This window comes from Uloborus diversus, chromosome 7, assembly GCF_026930045.1.
Source record: "Uloborus diversus isolate 005 chromosome 7, Udiv.v.3.1, whole genome shotgun sequence".
NCBI lineage: Eukaryota > Metazoa > Arthropoda > Arachnida > Araneae > Uloboridae > Uloborus > Uloborus diversus.
The window spans coordinates 36,361,452-36,385,183 of NC_072737.1; the positions used below are offsets into that span (position 1 = coordinate 36,361,452).

The 23,732-nt window shown below is 33.4% G+C and overlaps 1 protein-coding gene across 1 annotated transcript in view; it reads right to left on the reverse strand.

Moving 5' to 3' along the window:
* Positions 1–9,676, reverse strand: part of LOC129226657 (low-density lipoprotein receptor-related protein 6-like) — a 61,606-nt gene extending 51,930 nt beyond the window's left edge. Inside the window, exons 1-2 of the mRNA XM_054861287.1 lie at positions 9,495–9,676; positions 2,911–3,310 (exon numbers count right to left, since the gene is read on the reverse strand). Of these exons, the coding sequence (XP_054717262.1) occupies positions 2,911–3,310; positions 9,495–9,549 (455 nt within the window). The 5' untranslated portion in view covers positions 9,550–9,676. The remainder of the gene's footprint in view (positions 1–2,910; positions 3,311–9,494) is intronic.
* Positions 9,677–23,732: the final 14,056 nt, after the last annotated feature.

The following is a 23,732-nucleotide window of genomic DNA, read 5'->3' on the forward strand; positions in this document are numbered from 1 at the left end:
GGAACTATATCAGTGCGAACTAGACTGCACCAAAACTGCTTATGTTGCATGGTCTATTACAGCTGAACAAATAATTCTAGAAATCTATAAAGTTTCACACATAATCTGAAATTCATTAGCAACAGTTTTTTCCTGAAGAGAAATTTCTACTAATCTTCACTACAAAAGGTAAGCATATTTAATTATTCTTAATTATTGTGTCACACCCGCAACAAAAAAATGCATTTATATTTCCACAGAAAAATTTATTTGCCTAAAAGTTTTGAAACTTAGTATTCTAAAATAGTTTACTAAAGCACTTTGAATAACAAACAGAAAAAAAATTAATCAATGTTTTAATTGGAGTTATTAAGCGTTGCGGGTGTGACGTGTTCCTGTTGCGGGTGTGACATTTAGTTAAAGTCACACCCGCAACATCTTTTTAAATTAAACACAAATGTAATTCTGGAATGCATGTAGATGACAGCACTAATGTTTTAACCTTTGACCTAACCTTTGGCCTTTGACTTATTTGTCTAGACCCCAGTTAATTCAAAATTAGTATCTTTAGAGCATGTGCAGTTGATTTATTTAGTTTGGTATTCTATATTATTGGTTCTCCTAAGAAACATTTTTGTATTTCTTGATTTAAAATTAAGGCAACTATTCAATAAGGTAAGATTTGTTTTTTTTTTTTTTTTTAAATAAAACTTTAAAAAACCAAAACAAGATTTTATCTTTTTTAATATGTATAAAAATGTATAATTTTGCTTTCAGCATTTGACTTTTCCCCCTTTACTTTTTAAAACAAATAATGTAATATTAGGGACAGATTATTTTTTACTTCAAATTCAAAATAAATATAAAGAAATGATAAAATAGTAATGAAACTTTTATTAAAATATTTATTAAAAAAAAATTTGTATAAAATTCTGTCAGTTAAAGTTTTAAATGAATCAAAACTTAATGTTTTTAATTTCATTTGGGGTTAAAAAATTCAAAGAACTTCAAAAAAAAAAAAAAAAAAAAAAAAAAAAAACATGTTCAACAATGTATTTTGGGACTTGTAGTGCTATATTTATTCACTTTACACATTTTTTTTTTTTTGCAGAAGAATGAACAGCACTGAAAGATTCCGAAATCATCGTAAAAAGATGAAAGAAAACTCGGCTAAATACTCGGAATATTTTCTAAAAGAAAGGGAAAGAAACAAAGCAAGAATAGAAATTACGAGGAAACTACTTTAAAAAATTACATCTGTGGCCATGAAAAAAAAAGAAAATGTAGAGGCAAAACCAGAATGAGAGGCAGAGAAAGTGTAGAGAGAGAGAAAGAAATCTTCGACAAAAGGGGCCACACCATCTCCAGCTGTAGAAGCAGAGTCAATGGCAATTTTTTGAAGAACTCAAACCTTTGGTAATGCAATCCATAGACAGGTACAATCTTCTGTTAATGTCATACAACCATAAAGACTACAACATTAAAATTGCATGGTCATACTTTGAAAGGACTCATGGATAAGGAGCTGTGGATGGTGTTGGTGCGGTAACAAAAAAAAAATGGTGTCACTTGCCGTTCTACAGCGTAGAGCAACAGTCAATTCTGCATAGGATTTTGCTATTTGAGCAGAAAAGGCTCTTAAAAAAATCAGAGTACTTTATTCTGCGGAGAGCGACATCACAAAAGATGTTGCAAAAATGCTTCACGCACGCTGCTGCCTTGTACAAAGCTATACCAAACTTACAATCGGTACACCATGTTGTACCGATCGATATGGGTACAATTCAAGTGGCAGGCACTAACTGCAGAAAGTGCACTGAAGATAGTTTCATTGCTGCCTCAGTCGGAAACGATCTCCCTTGGTAATATAAATGCCATTGGAGATTTTGTAGAATTTGTTTTGTTTTCTACCTCAAAAAAAAAGTCAAATCAAGCAAATAGATGGAGAAGACATACAAGTCGAATACTTGGAAAAAAAACCTTCAGAACATGTATACATCTGGCCCAATCAGTCAGACATATCATGGGAGAAACAGAACATTGTAATAAGAAAACTAACACCCCCTGAAATCATCAATTCTAGATTGGAAATGAGATTTATGTAAAAAAAATTTCCTTAGCTATTTGCAATTTCTCTTATTTATTACTGTGCTAATCATAAAATGTCTGATTGATAACTATTTGTGTAAGTTGTTATTTTATTGGCCACACAAGTCACACCCGCAACGGGGTGTCACACCCGCAACGGCAACTTTGAATATTTTTTACAGTGAAACTAATTGAGTGAGTATCTAAATTTTTGTATAGAATAATTAGTTAAGTATTACTGTCTAACATAAAAAAAGACCAGTTCGATCAGTTGATATAATTCACAGAGTTTTGAATGTTTTGATCGCAAGGTGAAAATGCATGTCCTTTTTATGTCACACACGCAACGGGTAGAAATTAATTTTTTAAAAAATAAATAAAATATCAATCAACTTGCAAATTGGCATCAATGTACCTGCAAGTGATCTTTATTGAAAAATATAAAAATTGAAACCTATACTCTAAAATATTTTTGCTGATGACTAATTTAGTTAGTGTAAATGTCACACCCGCAACTTTGGATTGGGCGAAGTGTAATGTTATGATTGGATCTTAATTTAGGCAAAGTAGATGTTAACATTTCTGGTACAATCAAAATCAATGATTAGAGGTTTCCTGCAGAAATGATACATGAGTCTGCATTTGCTTCTCAGAGTATGATGGTGGTGAAAGAATGGTCAACAAAATGATAGAAGTGGAGCTAACTGCCACTTGGGTAGCATTTGTAGTTCATTAAAAAACAATAAGACTGAATGATTATGATGCAATTTATTGAATATTGACACTTTTTCAGAGAAACATAATTAAAAATGCAGTCAAAATGGCTATTAACATTCTGCTTACCCATCCATTGGAACTAATTCAATAGCTCTAGGTTGGTCCAAGTCTTTCCAAAACAAAACTTTCCTGAAACTACCATCAAAGTTGCTAACTTCAATGCGATTAGTTTCAGAATCTGACCAGTATAGCTTCTTTCCCATCCAATCACATGCTAACCCATCTGGTGACATCAGCCCGGTGTGGATGATACTTTTGTTTGTCCTAGAATCATTGATATGCATGCTCTTAATTTCCTCCAGTCCAACATCGGCCCAGAAGATCGTTCCATCCTCATAGTAGAAGTCCAAAGCAGCTGCATCTTCCAGATTTGTAATTAAAATTTTAGAAGAATTCTTCCTGCGATTGTTTTCAGCATCGACTAGACGAATGTCTTTCCGGTTAGCAAACAACAGTTGAGAGGCACCTAAAATGAAATATTCATACGGAATGTAAAACAATATGCATGTATTTTTTTAAAAAGAAGCAGAGTAAAACAAAGTAGAAAAAGCTTGAAATTTTGATTGAACCAACTGAAAAGATGAGACGAAGCTATTTTGTATCTTTTAAAAAAAATGTATTCAAATAGATAGTTATAAATTATGATAGCAAGAACGCAACTGTTCAAACATTTGCTATTTATTTTGATCTAGTAAGGATAAAGCATTAGCATGACCATGCTTCACTCATATGCCATGCATGTTTGAACAGAAGACAGTGGGCTAGTTTTTTAAGAAATGATACATCGTCGCCTCAGAGCAACACTAATACTGACATTTCATCTTATGTCTCAAGTGCATAAATGTATAGGCTATCACTTTTTATAATTTTTGCAACTCTAAGCGAGAAATTGATTTAATTATAGAGCACTGATCTTGGGATTTTGGATTCCAATAGTGTTGGCGGGCTTTTTGGCTTCACTAATGTTGCGGCAACCATTCTCCGCTTCTTGTAAATGGGTTTCATCCCGTAATATTTTTACTCAAATGAAATAATTATCTATTTAAATTATTTAAAGTTTATTCTCTGAAGCTGCTTATTATTTATGATTCATTATAGAGAAAATTGAAACTGGTACACATCTTTATTGTTTACACACAGAAACCATGGGGGGGGGGGGGGGAATGTGAAACTCAATTTTAATAACTCACAGTGTGAATGTTCAAAATGTAAATCATTTCAAATTAATTTAAATCATTCATATTCATAGTGTGGGGTAAATCCTAAAGTACGTTCAACGTAAATTCAACTCGGTATTTTTCATACTGTTTCGAAAAAAACTCAAGGAATTAGTATCTTTTCACAAGATTAAAATATCATTAAACCACCATTTCGTAAAACATTCAACTTTACCCAAATTTGCAGTTACCTAGTTGTAGCATTCAGCTAACGGTATACTTTTTATTTTTTTCTAATTTCTTTGAAGATAAAAAGTTTTTTTTTTTTTTTTTTTTTAAACCGTTGTGTTGCGATAACCATTCAAAATGAATTGTTTATTCTGTTTAGAATTTGTCTGCATTTATACAGTGAAAAACTATAATTGAATTATTTTATTAAGAATTTTCAATTCAACATTTTTAAAACAGTTCATTTCAGTTCTCTATAGCTAATAGTTTGTTTTGATCTTTTCAATTCTTATTTTCGTAAAAGCTGGATATAGCAGAAATTAATTAAACTTATTCGTATGCATGTATCTGTACCTGGGAGGCAAAGGGAATTTAGTCACAAAAACAAAGCCAAGAGATGAGTTAGAAAATTTTCTTTTCTGATAATTTTTATTACTCGATTGGATTGCCATTTATGAGCTTTTTGAATGAAAATTTGTTCATTTAAATCTTCGCATATAATTCTTCTTATACTTCTGAATAGAGTTTAAAATGCTGAGTAAAAGATAGTGCAAAAGTCTCGATCTTGAATCGAGTGACTTGCCCTGAACTGCCCAGCTACAGATATATTATGTTTCCTATTTTGCATTTTTTTCTCTCGCTTAAAAACAATTATCATAGCATTTTTTTTTTCCAAGAAGACTCATTTTAAAGTAATGGTTTTCTTCTCTGATTCGTTTTTCTTGTGAAAGTTAAAATTTATCATTTACTTTGTTTTCATTCACGCACACATAATATGTAAAGAAAATGGTGATGTCGCTTATCATTTTCAATTCGTTTTTTTTAGAAAGCTTATGTATGTATTTGTTTTTGGAGGATAAGTGAAAAGAAAGAATGGAGAGAAACTCAGTAGCCTCTGAGAAATGCTTCAGAAACTGAAGTTACATCTGCAGCCAAAACCGCAATAACGATTCACACTTGGTGGCAAATCGCCAAACGGTCAAAATTTTCTATCACCGCATCTGATTGAAAGTTGCGGCCACGCTTGTCCGGGGGGAAAAAACACCGCTGTTGTCGCCACTCTGTTCTTAAGGCACTCTAGTAGAGACTAAACAATGTTCTTCCAAGGACCTTACACTTTGAGAACACAACGGATAAGCCACTACTGAATTCTCAGAACCACTTCCTTACTCCTTGCCTCAGGGTTTGCATCCCCTATTATTCAATAATGGAGTGTTGTTTACACTAGTTTTCAGCCAGGGGGAGTCCATCTCTTTGATCTTCCAGTTTTGCGGTGTCTTGGCTAAAACGGGGGAAAAACTACCTTCTCTGATGTCATCCTGGAAGCACTGATTCACGCTTTTCCATAGCTCAATACTGGTTTGCATCTTCAATTTCAATTTTTTTGCTCCCGCTATTTATCGCACATGCTCCTCTGGCCTTGGGCATGATATTTCTAAGAAACAGGAAAATTTCTCATTCTTCATTTAATTTTTTTTTCAAAAACTATCCCAGTGCTTTGAAATTAATTCTTTAATTATTAGTGTTCCTTCCTATATTGTTTTCCCTTTTCTGTACGGTGAGGGGGGTGTATTTTATAATGAATATAAAACACAGAAATCGTAAATGCGTAAAATTGCTCTATATTTTTTTAATCTGTACAATGATTTCTGCATAGTCTTTTCAAAGAAGCAAAAATAAAATAACTAATGACAAAAACTAAGAGCAGCTACAACATAGGTTTTTTGTGGATGTGTATGTTTTGAATTGTCATCATTGATATTCATTTGAAAAGTCAAAACAAACAGTTTTTAGAAATATCAGTTTAAAGTAAAGGTCGTTGTTCTCAAAAATGTTTCATAGGACAATATTTCTGTATGGGATTACTAATGAAATGTTATGCACCAGCCAGCTTCTGAGACTCTGTACTTATTCCTTTATAGTTATTTTAATATTCTACGACAAGAACATTTTACTATATTATTTTACTTTTTATTGTAGTCATTTATGTACAGCTGCTTACATTTTGAATTATTATCGTTCAAAAATCTTTCCATAATACACGAGTAACAGAACTTGGAAAATATCTGCTTATAATAACAGTAATTGCTTTAAAAATGTTTCATAAGATAGTTAATTTCTTTCATAACAGACATATAAATGTACCATGTGGTAATCTCTCTCAGTAGTTTTCTTCTCTCAGTAGTCTCTCAGTAGTTTTCCCTCTAGTTGTTATATATATATTCGGCTAATGCAAATATATAATTATTTTTAACTATGATAATTGCTAAAATGTTATTAAATACAATGATTATTTATTTACAAATTTGTTTTTTACTATGTATAATTGCAGATATTAATAACGATTCTCCCTCCTCTACAATTTTTGGGAACATAATTTTTGCAAGCAAATGAAAAGGTAATTTTCTCTTCCAAATCGGGAAAAGATTTTTGTAGTAGTTTATGAGTTTAATGACTCAAATACATTACAATTTTCTACTAATAAAACTATTTTAAATTGTAATCAAACCTCATTTAATTTCATATTAATTAGACTTTGATATCACTCATGATGAAGTTTAATTTTTCCATTTTATTTGAGTTCAAAATTATTTTTGTAGCCCCCCCCCCCTCCCCCCACGGTAGCGCTTTTGGTTGGCGCGTCATTGCAGTAATCCCGAGGTGGTGGGTTCGATTCCCGCCCGTTGTCCTGGTTGTAATTTCCTTCTCTGTGCTGTTAATTCTGTCCTACACTATGTCCCTGTATTGTGCTATCTGTCATCTTGGACGTGAGCTCATAAACGGGTCCTGTGTGACCAAGTACACAAACTTGAAATGTATGTTGTCAATTCTCATAAAATATGAGTGGGACATAAACACTACTATCAAAGAATGTTAATTGGGTCACATGGATTTTTTTTTTTTTTCAAATTAAGTTTTTTGTGTCCAAAAATAGGAACGCAGCAATGCCTTTTTCTACTGAAATTCTCTTAAACTGCTCTGCGACTGCTTCCGTAGCTATGTCACTAATTTCAGTCCCCCACACGGACCAACCCTCCTCTCCTTCCTGAAACCCCTGGTTTCCAGCGAAGAACACTGGCTGTCATCCTTCCTCCTCATCGCTTCATGACAAGGGAAGTGTTTCTTTGTCCAATTGATATGTGTTTTAAGGTAATTCTAACTCTTCTCTTCCAGTCAGAGAAACGTTAAGTTAGCCCTGCATTTTATAATCTTTCATCCGAATTCAAGTTTTTAGTAGTGCTTTAACATTTTGAATTAAAATCAAGCAGGTGCAGTGGAGCGACATAAATCCCCCGACCTGAAATCTAACCTGATATTCACACCATTTTTTCCGATTTTTTCTTCTTTTTTTTTTGTGCTGCAATTTTTTTTTTAATTTTTTTTTTATTACAGTCTATTATACTAATCTAAATAGTTATTTATGCTGAAACAGTTGTTTTCGCGCATAATTTGTGGATAATACGTTCTGTTTTATTATTAATGCTTTATATGCACGCCGAGTATTTTTGATCAATATACTTTATATTGTGTCCTACTGAAAAAATAATAAGAAATATCTAAAACCGAAAGCAAATGCTAAAAGACTGCTGCAGATTTGCAGCAAAACGGTAATATTTCGCATGACACATGGCATCAAAGAAACCCAAAAATATGACAAAAATACAAAGAATTCAGCATGTAAGCCAAATGTGGATGATTTTGGACATTTCAATTGAAAACAAATGACTTAACTACTGAAAATAAATACCAAGTGCTTTCAAGCTGTCGTCGTTTATTGGTTTTATCCTACGACTATATCCACAAATGCTTAGAAGTATTAGTTTTTAAAAAATGTCCTTTTCTCAAAAAAGTGCCCTTTTTTAAAAAACAGCATGCTCTTTTTTGATCCTGGGGGAAGCTCTGCAGCTACAGGGGCCAAATCTGGCCTGTGGGTCTTACGTTGGGCACCACTGATATTATACAATCACTTTCATTCATCATGTTAAAAAAAGGGGGGTTGTTCACCAATTGTCAAGCATTCAAATTCGTTTACTATTTGGTTGCCGAAAATTTAAGTATTCGGTGGACCAGAATATTTGATTAGTCTGCCGAGTAAAACAAATAAATATCATGTGCTTCCCTTGGGCTGTCAATTGGAAATCTGAGCTTCAAAATGAAATATTTATTTGTAAAATAAGACTAAGAGCCTAGGACAACTAAGATACGGGCGAGAAATCTCAACCCCTGTTGAAATTAGAGTAAGATTTTTAAAAATTTGAGATTTTTTTTTTAAATCTAAATTTAATAGACGTCATAAAATTGGGATAAAGTCCTGCATCCAACTTTTTTTCTTTCAAAAAGTTTTACTTTAACAGGGGTGCCCATGGCCCAAGGGGGAGAGGGCTTCCCCCTCCAAAAAAATAGGAATTTAAAACCATCTAAAATTAAATGGCCCTACCCCTTAAAAATTTCAATGCCATAATCTGTGATATAAAAACCCTTGAATGGGCACCCCATTTCATTGAAACAAGTTTTTTAAACTACCATGTGATTGTATGTGGAATCTTTAGTGGTAGGAAAGCTGGACCCTGGCATGTAATGTAATGTAATGTAGGTGAAATTTCATGTAAGTTTCAAGTTATAAATAAATAAGTCTCATTTTTTCAAGGCTAATCACCATTTATTAGTATAATTTGACAGTTGTCTTTCATTATGATGACCTGGGTTTGGGACAATAAAAAATATTTTTTAAGTCTCCTACTATTTATTACCTAGTAAAAAATACTAAAATAACTCTAAGAAAATGGCTAAATCCGATGCCTGGTTTAATCATCATCATAAAATATTATGTAATTCACAACAGCCCTTTTTGTGAGCAAGTTACTTCAAGAATAAAAATATTTAGTAGGTACTATCCTTAAATTCAGATTCAAACTTTAAACTCTTATTTTGGTAAACATTTCACTGAAAAAATTGTAAATCGGATCGAATTTTGCTTTTTTCCATCCAGTAATAATTCTTAAAACGTAAGGATTTTGATTAAAATTAGTCATGAGTTAGAAAATGTGACTGTCAACATAGAAACATTAATGAACTTTACCACAAATAAAGTTGACATCGTTTCGCTGCATTACAAACTCATCTGTTTGATTTCAGTCTAAACGATAGCAAATATATGAGAAGTAAAGCACAAAAGAAAGTCAGCATAAACGAAAACATAGTTTTGATGATTACGATGAGATTACTTCAAGTACCTATTTATAAAAAATGTAAAAAAATACTTACAGTAACAACATACTAGCAGAGATGACAATAGAACTGAGAAGCAAACAGGGCCCATTATTTAAAAGTCCTTTTCCTTCGTGAAAATAAACAAAAAACTGGTGTAAATGATAAAAACATTATCATTTAATTTAGTAAACACCGCTAAATACACAAAGACATCAAGCACCAAGCCATTATTTTTTAACGCTGTGACTAAAGTGATGCCATTTTCCGCACATAAATTCCAAACACAAACACCAGGAAGAAGGGGCTGGACCGTGACCGTATCCTCCGTTGAATAAAATAGGAGGTCTCTGGCTGGACGTGGACATAAATCTTATATTGCGGAAAATAAGAAGAGACCCTACAATATTTAAAAAAATTAATATTTGAAAAAGTTTATGTGAACTATCTCTTCTTAAGAAATGGTTAATTTATACAAGAGAAGTGCAGGAGCCATTTGGTCCCCACAATTTATTTTTACCTGTAAATAGCGTGAACTTCACATGAAATTTTAAAATTTGCGTAAAATCAACACTTTAACACATATAATATAATCAGCTTATGCCATGAGATGTATTAACATCCAATATTTAAAATTAGTATTTCGGAATGGGTATTTAATTATGCGATGTATGATCTTATAGTATAAACATAACTAGTGGAAATATTTTTATTTAAAAAAATCTCGAGACCCTTCAGGCTCGGGGTCCGGACCAACAGATATCCCTTTGTTTTCCCCGCCCCCTTTGCAAGTTGGTACAAGTTAGTTTGTAACCCGCGGGTGGTACTCTTCAAAACAGCTTTTTTTGGGGGGGGGGGGGATTTAATGACTTGGTCATACCCTACTAGCAAAATTTCTTGCATCAACCTTGACAGATCTTGATATTATACTGACGGCGTCAATATTGACGTGTTTCATACTGCATAAAGCTTGCATAAAGATTAAAAAGCAATATTACAATAACAACACGTATGCAACATTGCATTCATCTTAAAATATCAATATTGATATTACCTTACAATAACAACATTGCATACATGTTGTCGCCGTCAAGATGATATTGATTTCATGCTGTCGCCGTCAAGGTAATTAGTACACAATAGAACAGGTGGACCTTCGTTGCTACTTGCGCATGCGCACAGTTCTTTCTACCCAGCATCCCTCGTATTGCTGGCACATTCTTTCTGCTTCGACCTCAATCGGTTCAGAGGTGCTGCACGTGGCGTTGCATTCTTTTAGGCTTCGTTAAGTTGGTTGCTTAGTTATTAGTCTGGAATAGTATTGTTTTAGGAAAAACTTATGAATGACTGATAACTGTATTTGTTTATTAATATAGTACTAAACAAGTCATATCGCAGACGATGTGCGATCAATGTTAGAAATGGCGAAAATAACTTTTTTCGTCCCTAGACTTTGAAACAAAGGACATGAAGCTCAGAATTTCGTATTATCACTTCAATCTCACGTAAGATTAATTTTATTCAATGGTATTTATGTTGTTCTTTAAGATAAATTCATATGTTTTGTCCATGGGATATTTTCAATGCTGACATCTATTTGAAAATGTACTTGTTTATTGTATTTATTTATTATTTTGCTACCTTTAGTGCTATAAAAACTTCCGCAATTATTCCTAACTAAGCATTTTATGTCTTTATAATACAATTAGAAGCATGAATTTAAAAAATAAGTCAAGTATTACGCAAAACGAAGAAACTTTCATTTTTTAAATTAAATCGCGAGTACTATTAATATCTTTATATGAATTTCCGATCAGATGTCAGCTTTAAGAAAATATTCTCAGGCTAGAAAACTATCTTGAAGAATAACAGAAATAATTAAAGAATGAAGTTTAATTCTCGAGTTTGAAGTGAAAATAATACAAATAAATAAATGGATAAAACACCTTGCAAACGTGCTGATTTCATACTGTCATGTCAATGTATCCTGACATTTTCCTGTCATATCAATACGTATGCAATATTACAAAAGCAAGATCATCTTGCCTAGACCTTGATTTCATGCTGTCATGACAACATCTTGATATTATCCTGTCATATCAATACGTATGCAATATTACAAAAGCAAGATCATCTTGCCTAGACCTTGATTTCATGCTGTCATGACAACATCTTGATATTATCCTGTCATATCAATACGTATGCAATGTTACAAAAACAGCCTACCTTGATATTTTCCTGATATTATGCTGCATACACCTTGTCAGTCAATATTGTGGCAGCCTGCTGACAGCATAAAGGGAGTAACATAACAACATTGAGGCAGTATTAATGCAAGATGATTTTTCTTGCATGTCAACCTTTATGCAATACTGAGGCAAGATATTTTGCTTACTGGGTACATATTTCCATCAAGCGGAGTTTTAATGTAGTTGTAGTTCCAAGTCTTAAAAGTTATTTTCTACTGAAAGGGGAGATGGGGATTTTCATTTTATTCTTTTCTGTTTCATTTTTTCTTCGTAATAGACGATTGAAATCTTTGAAAACCAAATAACATATTGCTGAGTAGTATTCTGGAATTTGTTAGCGTCAACGAGCAGAGGGCAGGGGGTGGAGCCAGGCAGTCAGGGACATTATGACTCATCGGCCCACAGGGGCAGTGCCACCTAGGGCGGGCGATGCGCCCTCCCGTCTGGCTGTTTTTGCTGTCTTGAGCCTGTGCACCTTAGTTTTTGTTCGCCCTCAAACCTGCGAGACTTCTTTTTTTGTTCGGTTGCTTCCGGTTTCTTTTTTTTTTTCAAAAACTTGTGCGTTTTTGTTTTTTTTTTAGCTCTCCCACATATGCAACTTTGTTTCTTTTCTTTTCTATTCAGCGCCCTCAAATCTGCGTGCGACTTCGATTCTTTCCTTTTCTTTTAGTTGCGCTCTCGAAATTGAGCGCTTTCGGTTTTTTTTTTTTTTTTTTTTTCGCCCTCAAACCTGCGCGATTCTTTTTTTTTTTTTTTTTTCAGTTTATTTTTATTGTATTTTATTTCCGCCTTCGGACGTGTGAGCTTCCTTTTTTACTTCCTTTTACAAAAAAGGAAGTATTGTATTCGCGAAAAAATTTTCACTCAAAAATCGCCCTTAATTTCCATTTTGCTCACCCCCAAATGAATGTTGAGTTTTTTTTTCGATTCGACCACATGCGGAAAAGTGCCTAAGAATGTATAGACACGCGAAATATCCATTTTGACCATCACCGAGGTAATTACAACGACTTTTCTCGTGACGTCTGTATGTATGTGCGTATGTGCGTATGTGCGTATGTATCTCGCATAACTCAAAAATGGTATGTCCTAGAAAGTTGAAATTTGGTACATATACTCGTAGTGGGGTCTAGTTGTGCACCTCCTATTTTGGTTGCATTCGGGTGTTTCTAAAGGGGTCTTTTGCACCTTTTTGGGGGGAAATCATTGTTAATTTCGATGCAAACTCAAGTGGTGTTATAATTTGGCGGTCACTTGGCGATATATCGCCAGTCTTTTGGTTGCCAAGTTTTGTCGCCAACTTGGCGAAAAATTTGGCGATTTTTTTTTTTTTTTTTTTTTTTTTTAAATCTGCTTTCAATGTGGCCATTGCTAGTGATATTTAAAGAGTTAGAGAGAGAATCCCATTAAAATTGCAATAATAGGGAAATAGCATTAAATTGGTGTAAAAGGAAGTCATGTGATGCACACATCAGCTCGTTTTAATCGCCTTCGAACATGTGCGCCTTCGTGTTCTTTTTTTTTCCGCTTTATTCTTAGGGTCTAAACTAGGGTGCCTTCAGTTTTTTTTTTTTTATTTTATTTTATTTTTTATTCTTGTGCCCTTTAACCTGCATCTTCGTTTTTTTTTTTTTTTTTTTTTTTTCCGCTTTCAGCCTGTGTGTCTTTGTTGTTTCTTTTTTTTTTCCCCCGCTCTAAAACTTGAGGACCCTTTTTTTTTTTTTTTTTTTGGTGCTTTCATAGAGTTTTTTGTTTTTTTTTTTTGCCACCTCGAATCTGTGCGCTTTTTAGGGTTAAATGTTGGCGCCCTCTCGTGGGACCCAGTCCGCCGCTATGTGGAACCACCAAGCTTTATAAAAGGAAACATGGTTTGATTCTATCTCAAGGGGACGACATTGTGGCTCGGGTACCCTCGAAGGAGGGAGGGGGAATAGGAGTGCTAAGTTTTTCAGAAAAACGGTCAAAATTTTCGTTGTGGTAATGAAAAAGAAAAAAAGAAAACCTTCGTACTCTTAAATATTAAAAAATAATAATAAAACAGATGGGGAAAAAATGACAAATGAGACAGTGAGAAGCAAAGAGATGTAAGTGGAACGTCCTGGGTAAGTTTTCACTGATTTTTTTTCTAAATCATTCTGTACAGCAGCAGGGCTACTGGTACTATTTCTTGCCACAAGACAAAGAAGGGGTCCACCTACCATTTGTACTGGTTATCTCCAAATTTTTGAGTAAAACCACTTTAATGATAACGTCCTGGGTAAGTTTTCACTGAATTGTTTACTAAATCATTCTGTACAGCAGCAGGGCTACTGGTACTATTTCTTGCCACAAGACAAAGAAGGGGTCCACCTACCATTTGTACTGGTTATCTCCAAATTTTTTTAATTTGCCACTTACATCCCTTTGCTTCTCACTACCTCAAATGGGATTCTGTAACATTAAAATAAAAACAAAAAAAGAAAATGAAAAACAATCTTAAAATATTATTTAGGAATATCCGAGACTCCGTATTATACTAAGATAATTCTGTACCTTACAGCCCGACTGACGTAAGTGATAATAGCTACTTTACAGGAGATAGACAAAACATTTACCTTTTGCATACAAAGGATCGGACTTGCGCTCTTTTAACGATGATAAATAATTACAAAAGTTTTTTTTTTTTTTTTTTTAAAGAAATACATTCACACTGCTCCATGCAGAATAGGAATTTATATAAGTTATATAACACTATTTAAACTGAAAATCGCAGTTTTTGGACTTAAGCTTTAAGTCATAGCACAGACAGCACCATTGAAATTTTTTCACTAAGCTTTTTCAGTTGCTACCCATATAACTTTAGTTTAATTTTATTAGACAATTGGTGTGGTTCCTTGATCAGTTGAACTTGATCATAAATCGCACGCTGGAAAAGTTCTGCAATGCAGTAGCTAAACGATGTAACTAAGTAGTAAACTAAAACGATGTTTAATGATTTATCTTACAAGTGTATGTACATGGAATATGATACATTTACAATATGAAGCAATAATTCAAATACAAGTGAAATTTGCCCGAATCAGATAAGCTTTCCAGAAATACAGTATTTCTCTTTCTTTTGTATGAAAAGAGATAAATTTCACCAGCGATTCTCAACCCGTGGTTCGGCGAACCACCACCGGTTCGCAGAAAATCTTTACCGGCTGACAGATTTTTTCTCTTTCACAATAAAAAAATTTTCTTGCTCAAAAAAATAATTAATAAATGAATGAATAAATACATAAAATAAAATAAATAAATAAAACTAATTAGTTAATTAAAATAAGTAAAGAAAGAAAAAGGAAAAATCATGATTAATAACGAAACGAGAATTAATTTTTATCTGAATTTTGTGATAAATCCTCGTAATTTTATAATTTCTCACAACTATTCATTTACTTGCGTATAATTATTACAACAATTACTTGTATTAGCATTTTAATAGTTTTATGACAGTTATTTAATAACGTGTAAGGTGTTATTTATTTATTTATTTATTTTTGAATAAATAAATACATAAAATAAATTTTAAAAAATTTCAAAAGCTTTGGCCGGTCCGCGGGTCAAAAAAGGTTGAGAAAGGCTAACATTTGCTAACCATACACATTATATGTTACATAGTACTTTATCATTTCTTTGACTTCTCTCAAAATAGTTCGTTCTTTAGAGGTACTCTGAATTGTTACCCGAAGTCTTCCTCTACCGACCTTGACGTCATTCAGCATAATCCACGCGATGATGGCATGCGTGGCATACTCATAAGACGCTACGCACACTGTTCCATTCTTTCTCTCGTTTAGAAAACTCAGGTTCAAGACGTTCCCAAAGCTCCGGAGCATTGTCTCCAAGCGCTTGGTTAAATGGTCACTAAATGATGACTTTCTAAGAATGATGACATTGGTGAATCCCGAATGGAAATCCCGTTGACGTAGCTCTGCTGTCAGAATGAAGTCCAGAAGATCAGACAGAAGCAAGGTCTTTATGTATCTAAATCAGAACAGCGAAAATCATTTTATGTTGACCAACAACCGTCATTGTCATCTTATAAGAAAGGAAACATTGAAGCTTGTGAATTGTAACTTAAAATGCAAAAGTAGGTACAGTAGCATGGTCGTAATGCTCTTCTAGGGAGGGGCAACTGCCCCTCCGCAGAAGAGCACCTGACTCCTACGCTCTTTCCAAATGTCACTAAAGATAATTTAAAACAGTAATTTTATGACTTCAATTTTGAATATTTCCGGGGAGAGCTGCGTGGCCGCTTTTTCTGCCATCATATAACCAAAAATAGCATTAAATGTTTTTTGGAGAAGATGAGAGTTATAATTTCAAGCAATTTCCGAGGTCAGTACTGGGGGGGGGATGACTTCAAACCACTATCTTGTTGCGCCTATGCTTAACCCTCCCTAACGAGAATCCTGGCTACGCCCTTGAGTAATAACTCGTTTATCCGAACTAATTGGGACCAAAGGAAATCCGAATGAACGAAAATCTGCATAATCCGGGTAATATGGATAATTAGCTAAACAGATTCTTAAATAACCAGATATATCTTTTTATTGCAGCCAAAAACAATGCTTTGTAACAAAATTACATAGGATCGGATCTTGCAAATAGTTTATCATTTGTACTTCAGCTGCAATGTTCTCAGACTGACACTCCAAAGTGCGCCATGTTGTTTATTAGATATCTGCAATTTTTTGTACGACCTATGCAAGAGTTGTACATTTAATCAAAGTAAAAAGCGAACTTTTGACATATTTTCTTTTCTTGCTGTCATAATTCTGTACCTCAGAACCAGAAGAACGTAAGTCCAAAAATTGAGATTTTCTGTTTATTAGTGCATTGCATGTAAAATCCTACGAGCCATGTAAACGTAATTCTTTTTTAAAAAAGAATTATTATTTTCCAATTTTTTACTAGCGTTAAGAGAGCGCGCGTCTAATCCTTTGCATAAGTCAGAAAAAATGCTTTTCCTCTCTGCTGTAAAATTATCATAATGTGATTTACTTTCGTCTGACTTTGAGGTACAGAATTTAGAATTATTATTTGAGTGAATATATTTCTTTTTAATTCTAGAAATTTGATCTGGATACAAGTGATAGTCTTAAATTAAAATTAAAAAAAAACTAGTATGTTGTGGCCATCACGAAACTTTCTTCTATATTTTTCTTTTCTTTTTTTTTTTTTTCTGATCCCTCCCCATGCTTGACGAGGAAGCAATATTCCCAACAAAAACAAAATGACACATGCAAAAACTTGACGACTATCCAATGTCTGAATTAATGCAAAAGCAAAGCAAAGAGCGAAAATTGAAAGTTATTTTAAAAGCCTTGCTTGAATGAATTACAAATATTTTATTTGTTAACAAACATAAGATGGCAACAGTTCAAAATTTTAAATCATTGAGATAATATTTCCTATCATTTCCATACAATTAAAATCACGAGAAATACGCAGACGACAATCTATTACGATTTATCTTTCTTATTGTTGCATTAATAAAAATATTTTTATTCGCAAAAAAAAAAAAAAAAAAAAAAAAAAATCAACACCTCTTGGAGCGATCGGCGTCAAAACAGAACCAAAGCCTGTTTACATATGGATTCACATATATTCCAAATTTCAACCAGAACGTAGCATTACTTCTTGAGATAGGGCACTCAAAATGGAAAAAAAGAACGGGTGATTGCGCTACCCCCCTTTTAGCTGTTGACACAAAAATAAAATCAGTTCTTATACCCACTAAGGGCTACTTGCCGATAAATTTTTCTTTCATTTCGTTCATTATTTCTTGAGATACAGCAGTCACAATTGACGACAAAAAACGTTCTACAGCTCAACCCCCGTTTGAGTTATTGACACCAAAATTGAATCAGCACCTGTTCCTGCTAATACCAACATATGGACCAAATTTTGTTTGATTCCGCCAGTAACTTCCTGAGGAATAGCAAGCACGCGTAACTCGAAAAACGTCCCATTGCTCCACCCCCCTTGGAGGAATTCGCGCCAAAAACTAATGGGCACAAGTTCACATAGGGGCACATATGTGTACTAAATTTCGTTCGATTTCATGCGGTAGTTTTTGTTGTAGAGCGGCCACAAAAAACTGGTCACACACAGACGTGACACACATACATACACACACACACACACACATACATACATACACACACACACACAGACAGACAGACATTTTCCAAAAATGGTCGAAATGGACTCAGCTCACCTCAAAACGTTCGAATCCGTCAAAATTCGAAATTCGAAAATTTGCACGAATCCAATACTTTCTTCTATATATTAGATATAGAAGAAAGTAAAAAACCGACTGAGTCGCAACTGTAGAATCAAGAGGGAAAATTGAAAATCCTTTTGAAAGCCTTATACTATTAAAAATCAATTACAAGTATTTTATTTTTTGACAGATAGAAACTGGCAACGGATAAAAATTTTAAATCATTGCTTTTAATTTCCTTGTCGGCCAACAATGAATTCATTTATCAATCGCGTGAATAAATACTTTGCCGTTATTAAATATGCTTTAAATATACGTTATAATTCGAATTCTATATAATATGAAATTTCCAAACACTTTCTATCAGACGCAGAAAAAATACTCTTTATTTTGGTACCAAATTTTTAAATTTTGATTATATTTTCACACCAAAAATCGCAAGAAACTTTTACGGGTTTTTAATTAATATCTTCGTTGATTAATGTCATTCGAAGACGCAACCTAGCTAAGAACACTCTCGATCAACTCTTCTTTTGAACAAATTGTGTTTTTTTTTTTTTTTTTTTTCAAAATTGGTCGACTCTTTTAGACGCTAGAATGCCACAGACAGATACACACACACACACACACACACACACACACACTCACACGTCAAACTTCAAACTTATAATCCCCTTCCTGTGTGTGTCGAGGGTTAAAAACAGAGATTCAGATAACCGGAACCGGATAAGCAAAGTTCTACTGTATCTTCAAAAAAAAAAAAAAAAAATCGGAAAAATTCACAGATCTGTGAATCCTCTCTGATCTCCTTACAAAAAGATGATGAAGAACAATAACTTTTCCTGTTTTGTTTAAACCATTTTTGAAACTCTGTGATTGCCTCAGGTTGTTGACCTTCCTATGAAAAATCCGGAAAAAACGAATTTGCTGAAAAATTGGAATTGGAGATATCTGGTTTGCATCTACACATTTCAGTTATACAAATTGCAAACTAAATGAACTTAACCCACGGTGTGGCAACGATCCATTTAATTTTCCTTGTGGTGGATTTTGATTCAGTGTTCAATGAAGATTTCGTGTTGCCCAGAACGCCTTCTATGCACTTGAAATTTTTGCTCTTCAATTTCGTTTTTTTTTTTTTTTTTTAAAGTTTTTAAAACTTTTGATGACAGTTTGGCAGTTATTTTGTATTTTAGTAAAACCACCAGGGCCTCCAATCATTTTTATGCTACTATAATTAGTCGCTTTAGTAGCCTTTGATATGGAAAACAGATCGAAAAATATGTTCACGTTGTAAAAAATTTGAAAAAAAAAAAAAAAAAATCGTGAAAGCGTCAACCGTTGCATACGAACAGCATTGCCGATTTTTAGAAAGAAATTACATCTGTTAATTATATTTGCTGATGTATTAAGATTGAAAATAAAATTAAGAGTAATTATGATACAGAATTAAAGTATATTTATGTTGTGGTTTTCGAGTTTTCACGTTTAGTTCCTGCAATAATTTACTGCTAAAAAAGGTTTTTAAAGATACATTTTTCCACTAGAATTTTTTTTATTAATTTTAATTAATTAATTTAATTATTTTGTTGCAAATTTTGGTTTTAAAATATGTTACCCAATAAACTTTTTTTTTTCAGTTTTACGTTCCTTTATAAATAAAAGTTATTTGCATTTCTTTTTTAGAGAAGAGTAAAAAAATAATTTTATTACCTAGCTGCATATTATTACGGGAATTGAACACAAAAACTTAACATAAGAACTAGTGATGTTCCGGATATCCGTATCCGTATCCGCGGATATCCGAGGGAAAATAAAGATCTGTATCCGTATCCGTTACTTTTTTTGACGGATCTAAAACGGATCTTTTCTTTTTTTAAATTTCTTAAACATTTGAATAAAAGACTCTTGAATTCCGTTTAAATTAGGTTTTATTCCCTACTTAAATTATAAGGTATCATTTCAGAATCCAATTTATACCCCCCGTCGCAAAAAGGAAGGGGTAATAAGTTTTAAAAGTGTGTATCAGTGTTTCTTTTTGTGGCATCGCAGCTCCTAAACAGATGAACCGATTTTGATAGTTCCTTTTTCGTTCAAAAGGTGACTTGATCGAAAGTGTTCTTAGCTTGGTCTCGTTTTTGTAGAACTTTAATTACCGGAGATATTAATTAAAAACGTATTTCACAATTATGGTAGTAAAAACTTATCTGTACTAAAAATATTGACCCTAATTGAAAGAAGGAAGTTTTCTGCGTTTGATATTTATTTGGAACTTCCAAGTTACAAACACTAGGAGCTATAATCTTCTTTACTAATAATAAAGCTGAAAGTCTCTCTGTCTGGATATCTTTCTGTCCGGATCTCTCTCTCTCTCTGTTCGGATCTCTTTCTGTCAGGATCTCTGTCTGTCAGGATCTCTGTGACGCGCATAGCGCCTAGACCGTTCGACCGATTTTCGTGAAATTTGGCACAGAATTAGTTTGTAGCATGGGGGGGGGGGTGCACCTCGAAGCTATTTTTCAAAAATTCGATTTTGTTCTTTTTCTATTCCAATTTTAAGAACAGTTTACGGAGCAAAATTATCATAAGATGGCCGAGTAAATTACCAAGTTATCATAACGTGAAACCGTAACATGACCAAGCCAATTATCGAGAAACTCATCATACATCATTTGTAAATATACCGGCGAACCAAAAGAGTTTTTAATTTTCTACTACGGGCAAAGCCGTGCGGGTGCCACTAGTGTTAAATAAATTTTAAATGCAATTCTAAGTCTTTATACGCATGATTGGTAGCGATTTCATAGTCAGAAGATAAGGAGAAAAAGCTCAATGGTTAAAATTTCCATCTGCTATCAGTTCATATTTGTTAACGATGTTTGTTCTGACCCGTAAAATTCATCTTAATATGAGGTCGTCCCTCTGGGACTTGTTTTTCTTTTTTTTTTTTTTTAATTTTTAATTTAATATTAGTTTTTGTTATTGATTTGGGGCTTCTGTTATTCTTCATTTTGGTTTTTCTTGGCACCCTTCAAAAAAAGTGAGACTAAATTCTCTATTTACTGTCTGTAACGGCTCTGTTATTTTGTCGGTCGGAGTAAGTTGGGTGGAATGGGCCAACGCTGCATGTATGCTGAAATAAAACACGAAAATTGTTTCTAGCCTGTCCAATAGCAGCTTTACACTCTTGCTCCTGTAACCTACATCTACCGAGCAGGTTAGAAATAATTTTCCACATTCTATTTAAGCATTAATGCAGCGCTGACCCATTCCTTCCAACTCTCCCTCAATTTTAACGGAGATTTCTTTGAAAAGTAAATCATAGTCTTGATAATATTTTCGCCGTGGATGACATTTTTTGAAGAAACAGTGCCATTATTCTGACGGGAATACCTTGCGTAACAAAATTTACACTTGGATAGTTGAATTGGGTAAAAAAAAAAAGAGAGAGAGAGATCCGTATCCGTGTCCGTATCCGCGGATCTTGACACTAATGATCCGGATCCGTATCCGTATCCGCAGATCTACTTTTTTAACGATCCGGCACATCACTAATAAGAACCAGAAATATAATTATATATTAATGCCTACATTATAAACTCATTTAATTTCATTTTTAATCGTAATTATTTCAGTGAATGTTAGTTTCTTTGCAGAAGATCTGTGGAGTGATTCGTATGCAACACGCGAGCCCGCGACGCTTTCTAATGATGTTTTCGTTTTTATTTCCTTTTACAAAAAAGGAAGTATTTATTCGCGAAAAAAATTTCACTCAAAAATCAACTTTAATTTCCATTTTTCTCACCCCCGAATAAATGTTGAGTTTTGTTTTCGACTCGACCACACGTGGATAAGTGCCTACGAACATGTAGACACGCGAAATAACCATTTTGACAAATTCCGAGTTAATTACAACGAGTTTTGTCGTGACGTCTGTATGTACGTATGTGCGTATGTATGTCGCATAACTCAAGAACGAAATGTCCTAGAAAGTTGAAATTTGGTACGTAGACTCCTAGTGGGGTCTAGTTGTGCACCTCCCCTTTTGGTTGCATTCGGGTATTTCTAAAAGAGTCTTTTGCCCCTTTTGGGGAGAAATCATTGTTAATTTCGATGAAAACTCAGGTGATGTTATTTGGCGGACGCTTGGCGATATTTGTCAGTTTTTTGGTCGCCAAGTTTTGTCGCTAACTTGGCGACAAATTTGGCATTTTTTTTTTAAATCTGGTTTCAATTTGGCCACTGTTGGTGATATTTAGAGAGTAAACTATTGAATCACATTAAAATTGCCATTAATGGGAAAATAACATTAAATTTGAGTAAAAGGAAGACATGTGATGCACACATCAGCTCGTTCTAATTTTACAATGTGAACATACTTTTGGATACGGAGCTTATAGTCAGCTGGATACTCTTGCATTACATTGAAAAATAAATGAAAAAAAAAATTGTGATAAAACCCCAAAATAAAATAGATTACCCCTTTAGATAGATTATATATAGATTTATAAGGGGATATATATCCTTCGGAAATGTACCCCCTTCCCTCAAGTTTCTCTTCTTGCTACAAATGTTTGTTTTTTTAAACTTTTCAATCTCTCTAGCCGTTCTGATTGATGTTAACGGTTAATTTAATGCTCTGTTCTCCTCCAAATCTAAATAATGGCAATGAAATCGTCGAAAAGTTTTAAAAAATAGGGAAAGGGTGAAATTTACGAAAAATGGCAGAAGATGGGCAAAAACGTGGGATCATATTCAGGCGGTCATTTTACGTAAGAACCAGCAGGAACAGTGTCAAAAATATTTTTTATTCTTCTCAATGTAATTTGCTAATAGTGAAAACTTTAATTTAAAAACATCCTTAGTTCTGAGAGACCTAAACATTGCGTTAGAGCAAGGTTTTTTTTTTTTTTTAATCAATAAAAATCGAGTTTATTAATTACATCATTCAACTTGAATGTTTTTTAAAAAATAAATATTTAATTAAAAAATAATAGAAAAAATAAACATTTTTGTGGCATATGTTGGTCTGTAGATGCAATTTTTTATCAACTTATAGCATTCTGAATTTCCAAAAAGAGGTTTTCTCAATATACGATAATCCGGAATAATGATGTATTGGCGGTATGAAGAATTTATCACATTGGAAACTAAAGATTTCCCAATTGGCGTCATGCTACAACTGCACGGAAAGCATAGTATTTGAGTATTTGCAGCCATGTTTGGTCAAAGTTGTATGGAAACTTTATTTGCTTGTACCACAAATCACTTTGACTTTTTATGGTTTTAAACAAAGAAAGGCGTAAACACTATTAAAAGTTTCACTAAATGTGCAAGTGCAATAGTTAGCAATTAAAATGTAAAATAATCTGTCAAAAGATAAAACAAGTCATTCAATAACAATGTTAGTTCAATTAAAAAGTAAAATAATCCGCCAACAAAATAAAACATCATTAAAAACTCTATCAAATGTAAAAATGTCCGCAAATTGAATATATTATGTAATTAAAAAGCAATACAGATTTCATTTGAATGTAAAATGATAAACAAATATGGCAATGACACAAACGATATTTTCTGTTTTCGCTAAGGTTGACTATAGGGGGCTTAGACTGAACAAGTAACCAAGAATAAATATAGTCCTATTCTGCATTCTTACCTTCTGTTGTACTAAATTACAATAGTTACCTGCACCGAAGTGGCAAACTTCTTGCAGCTTGAATAGCCATTTCCTTCTCCAAATACACTGCTACTATGCCTCCCCAGATTATATCTGGTGATGACTGACGCTTTGTT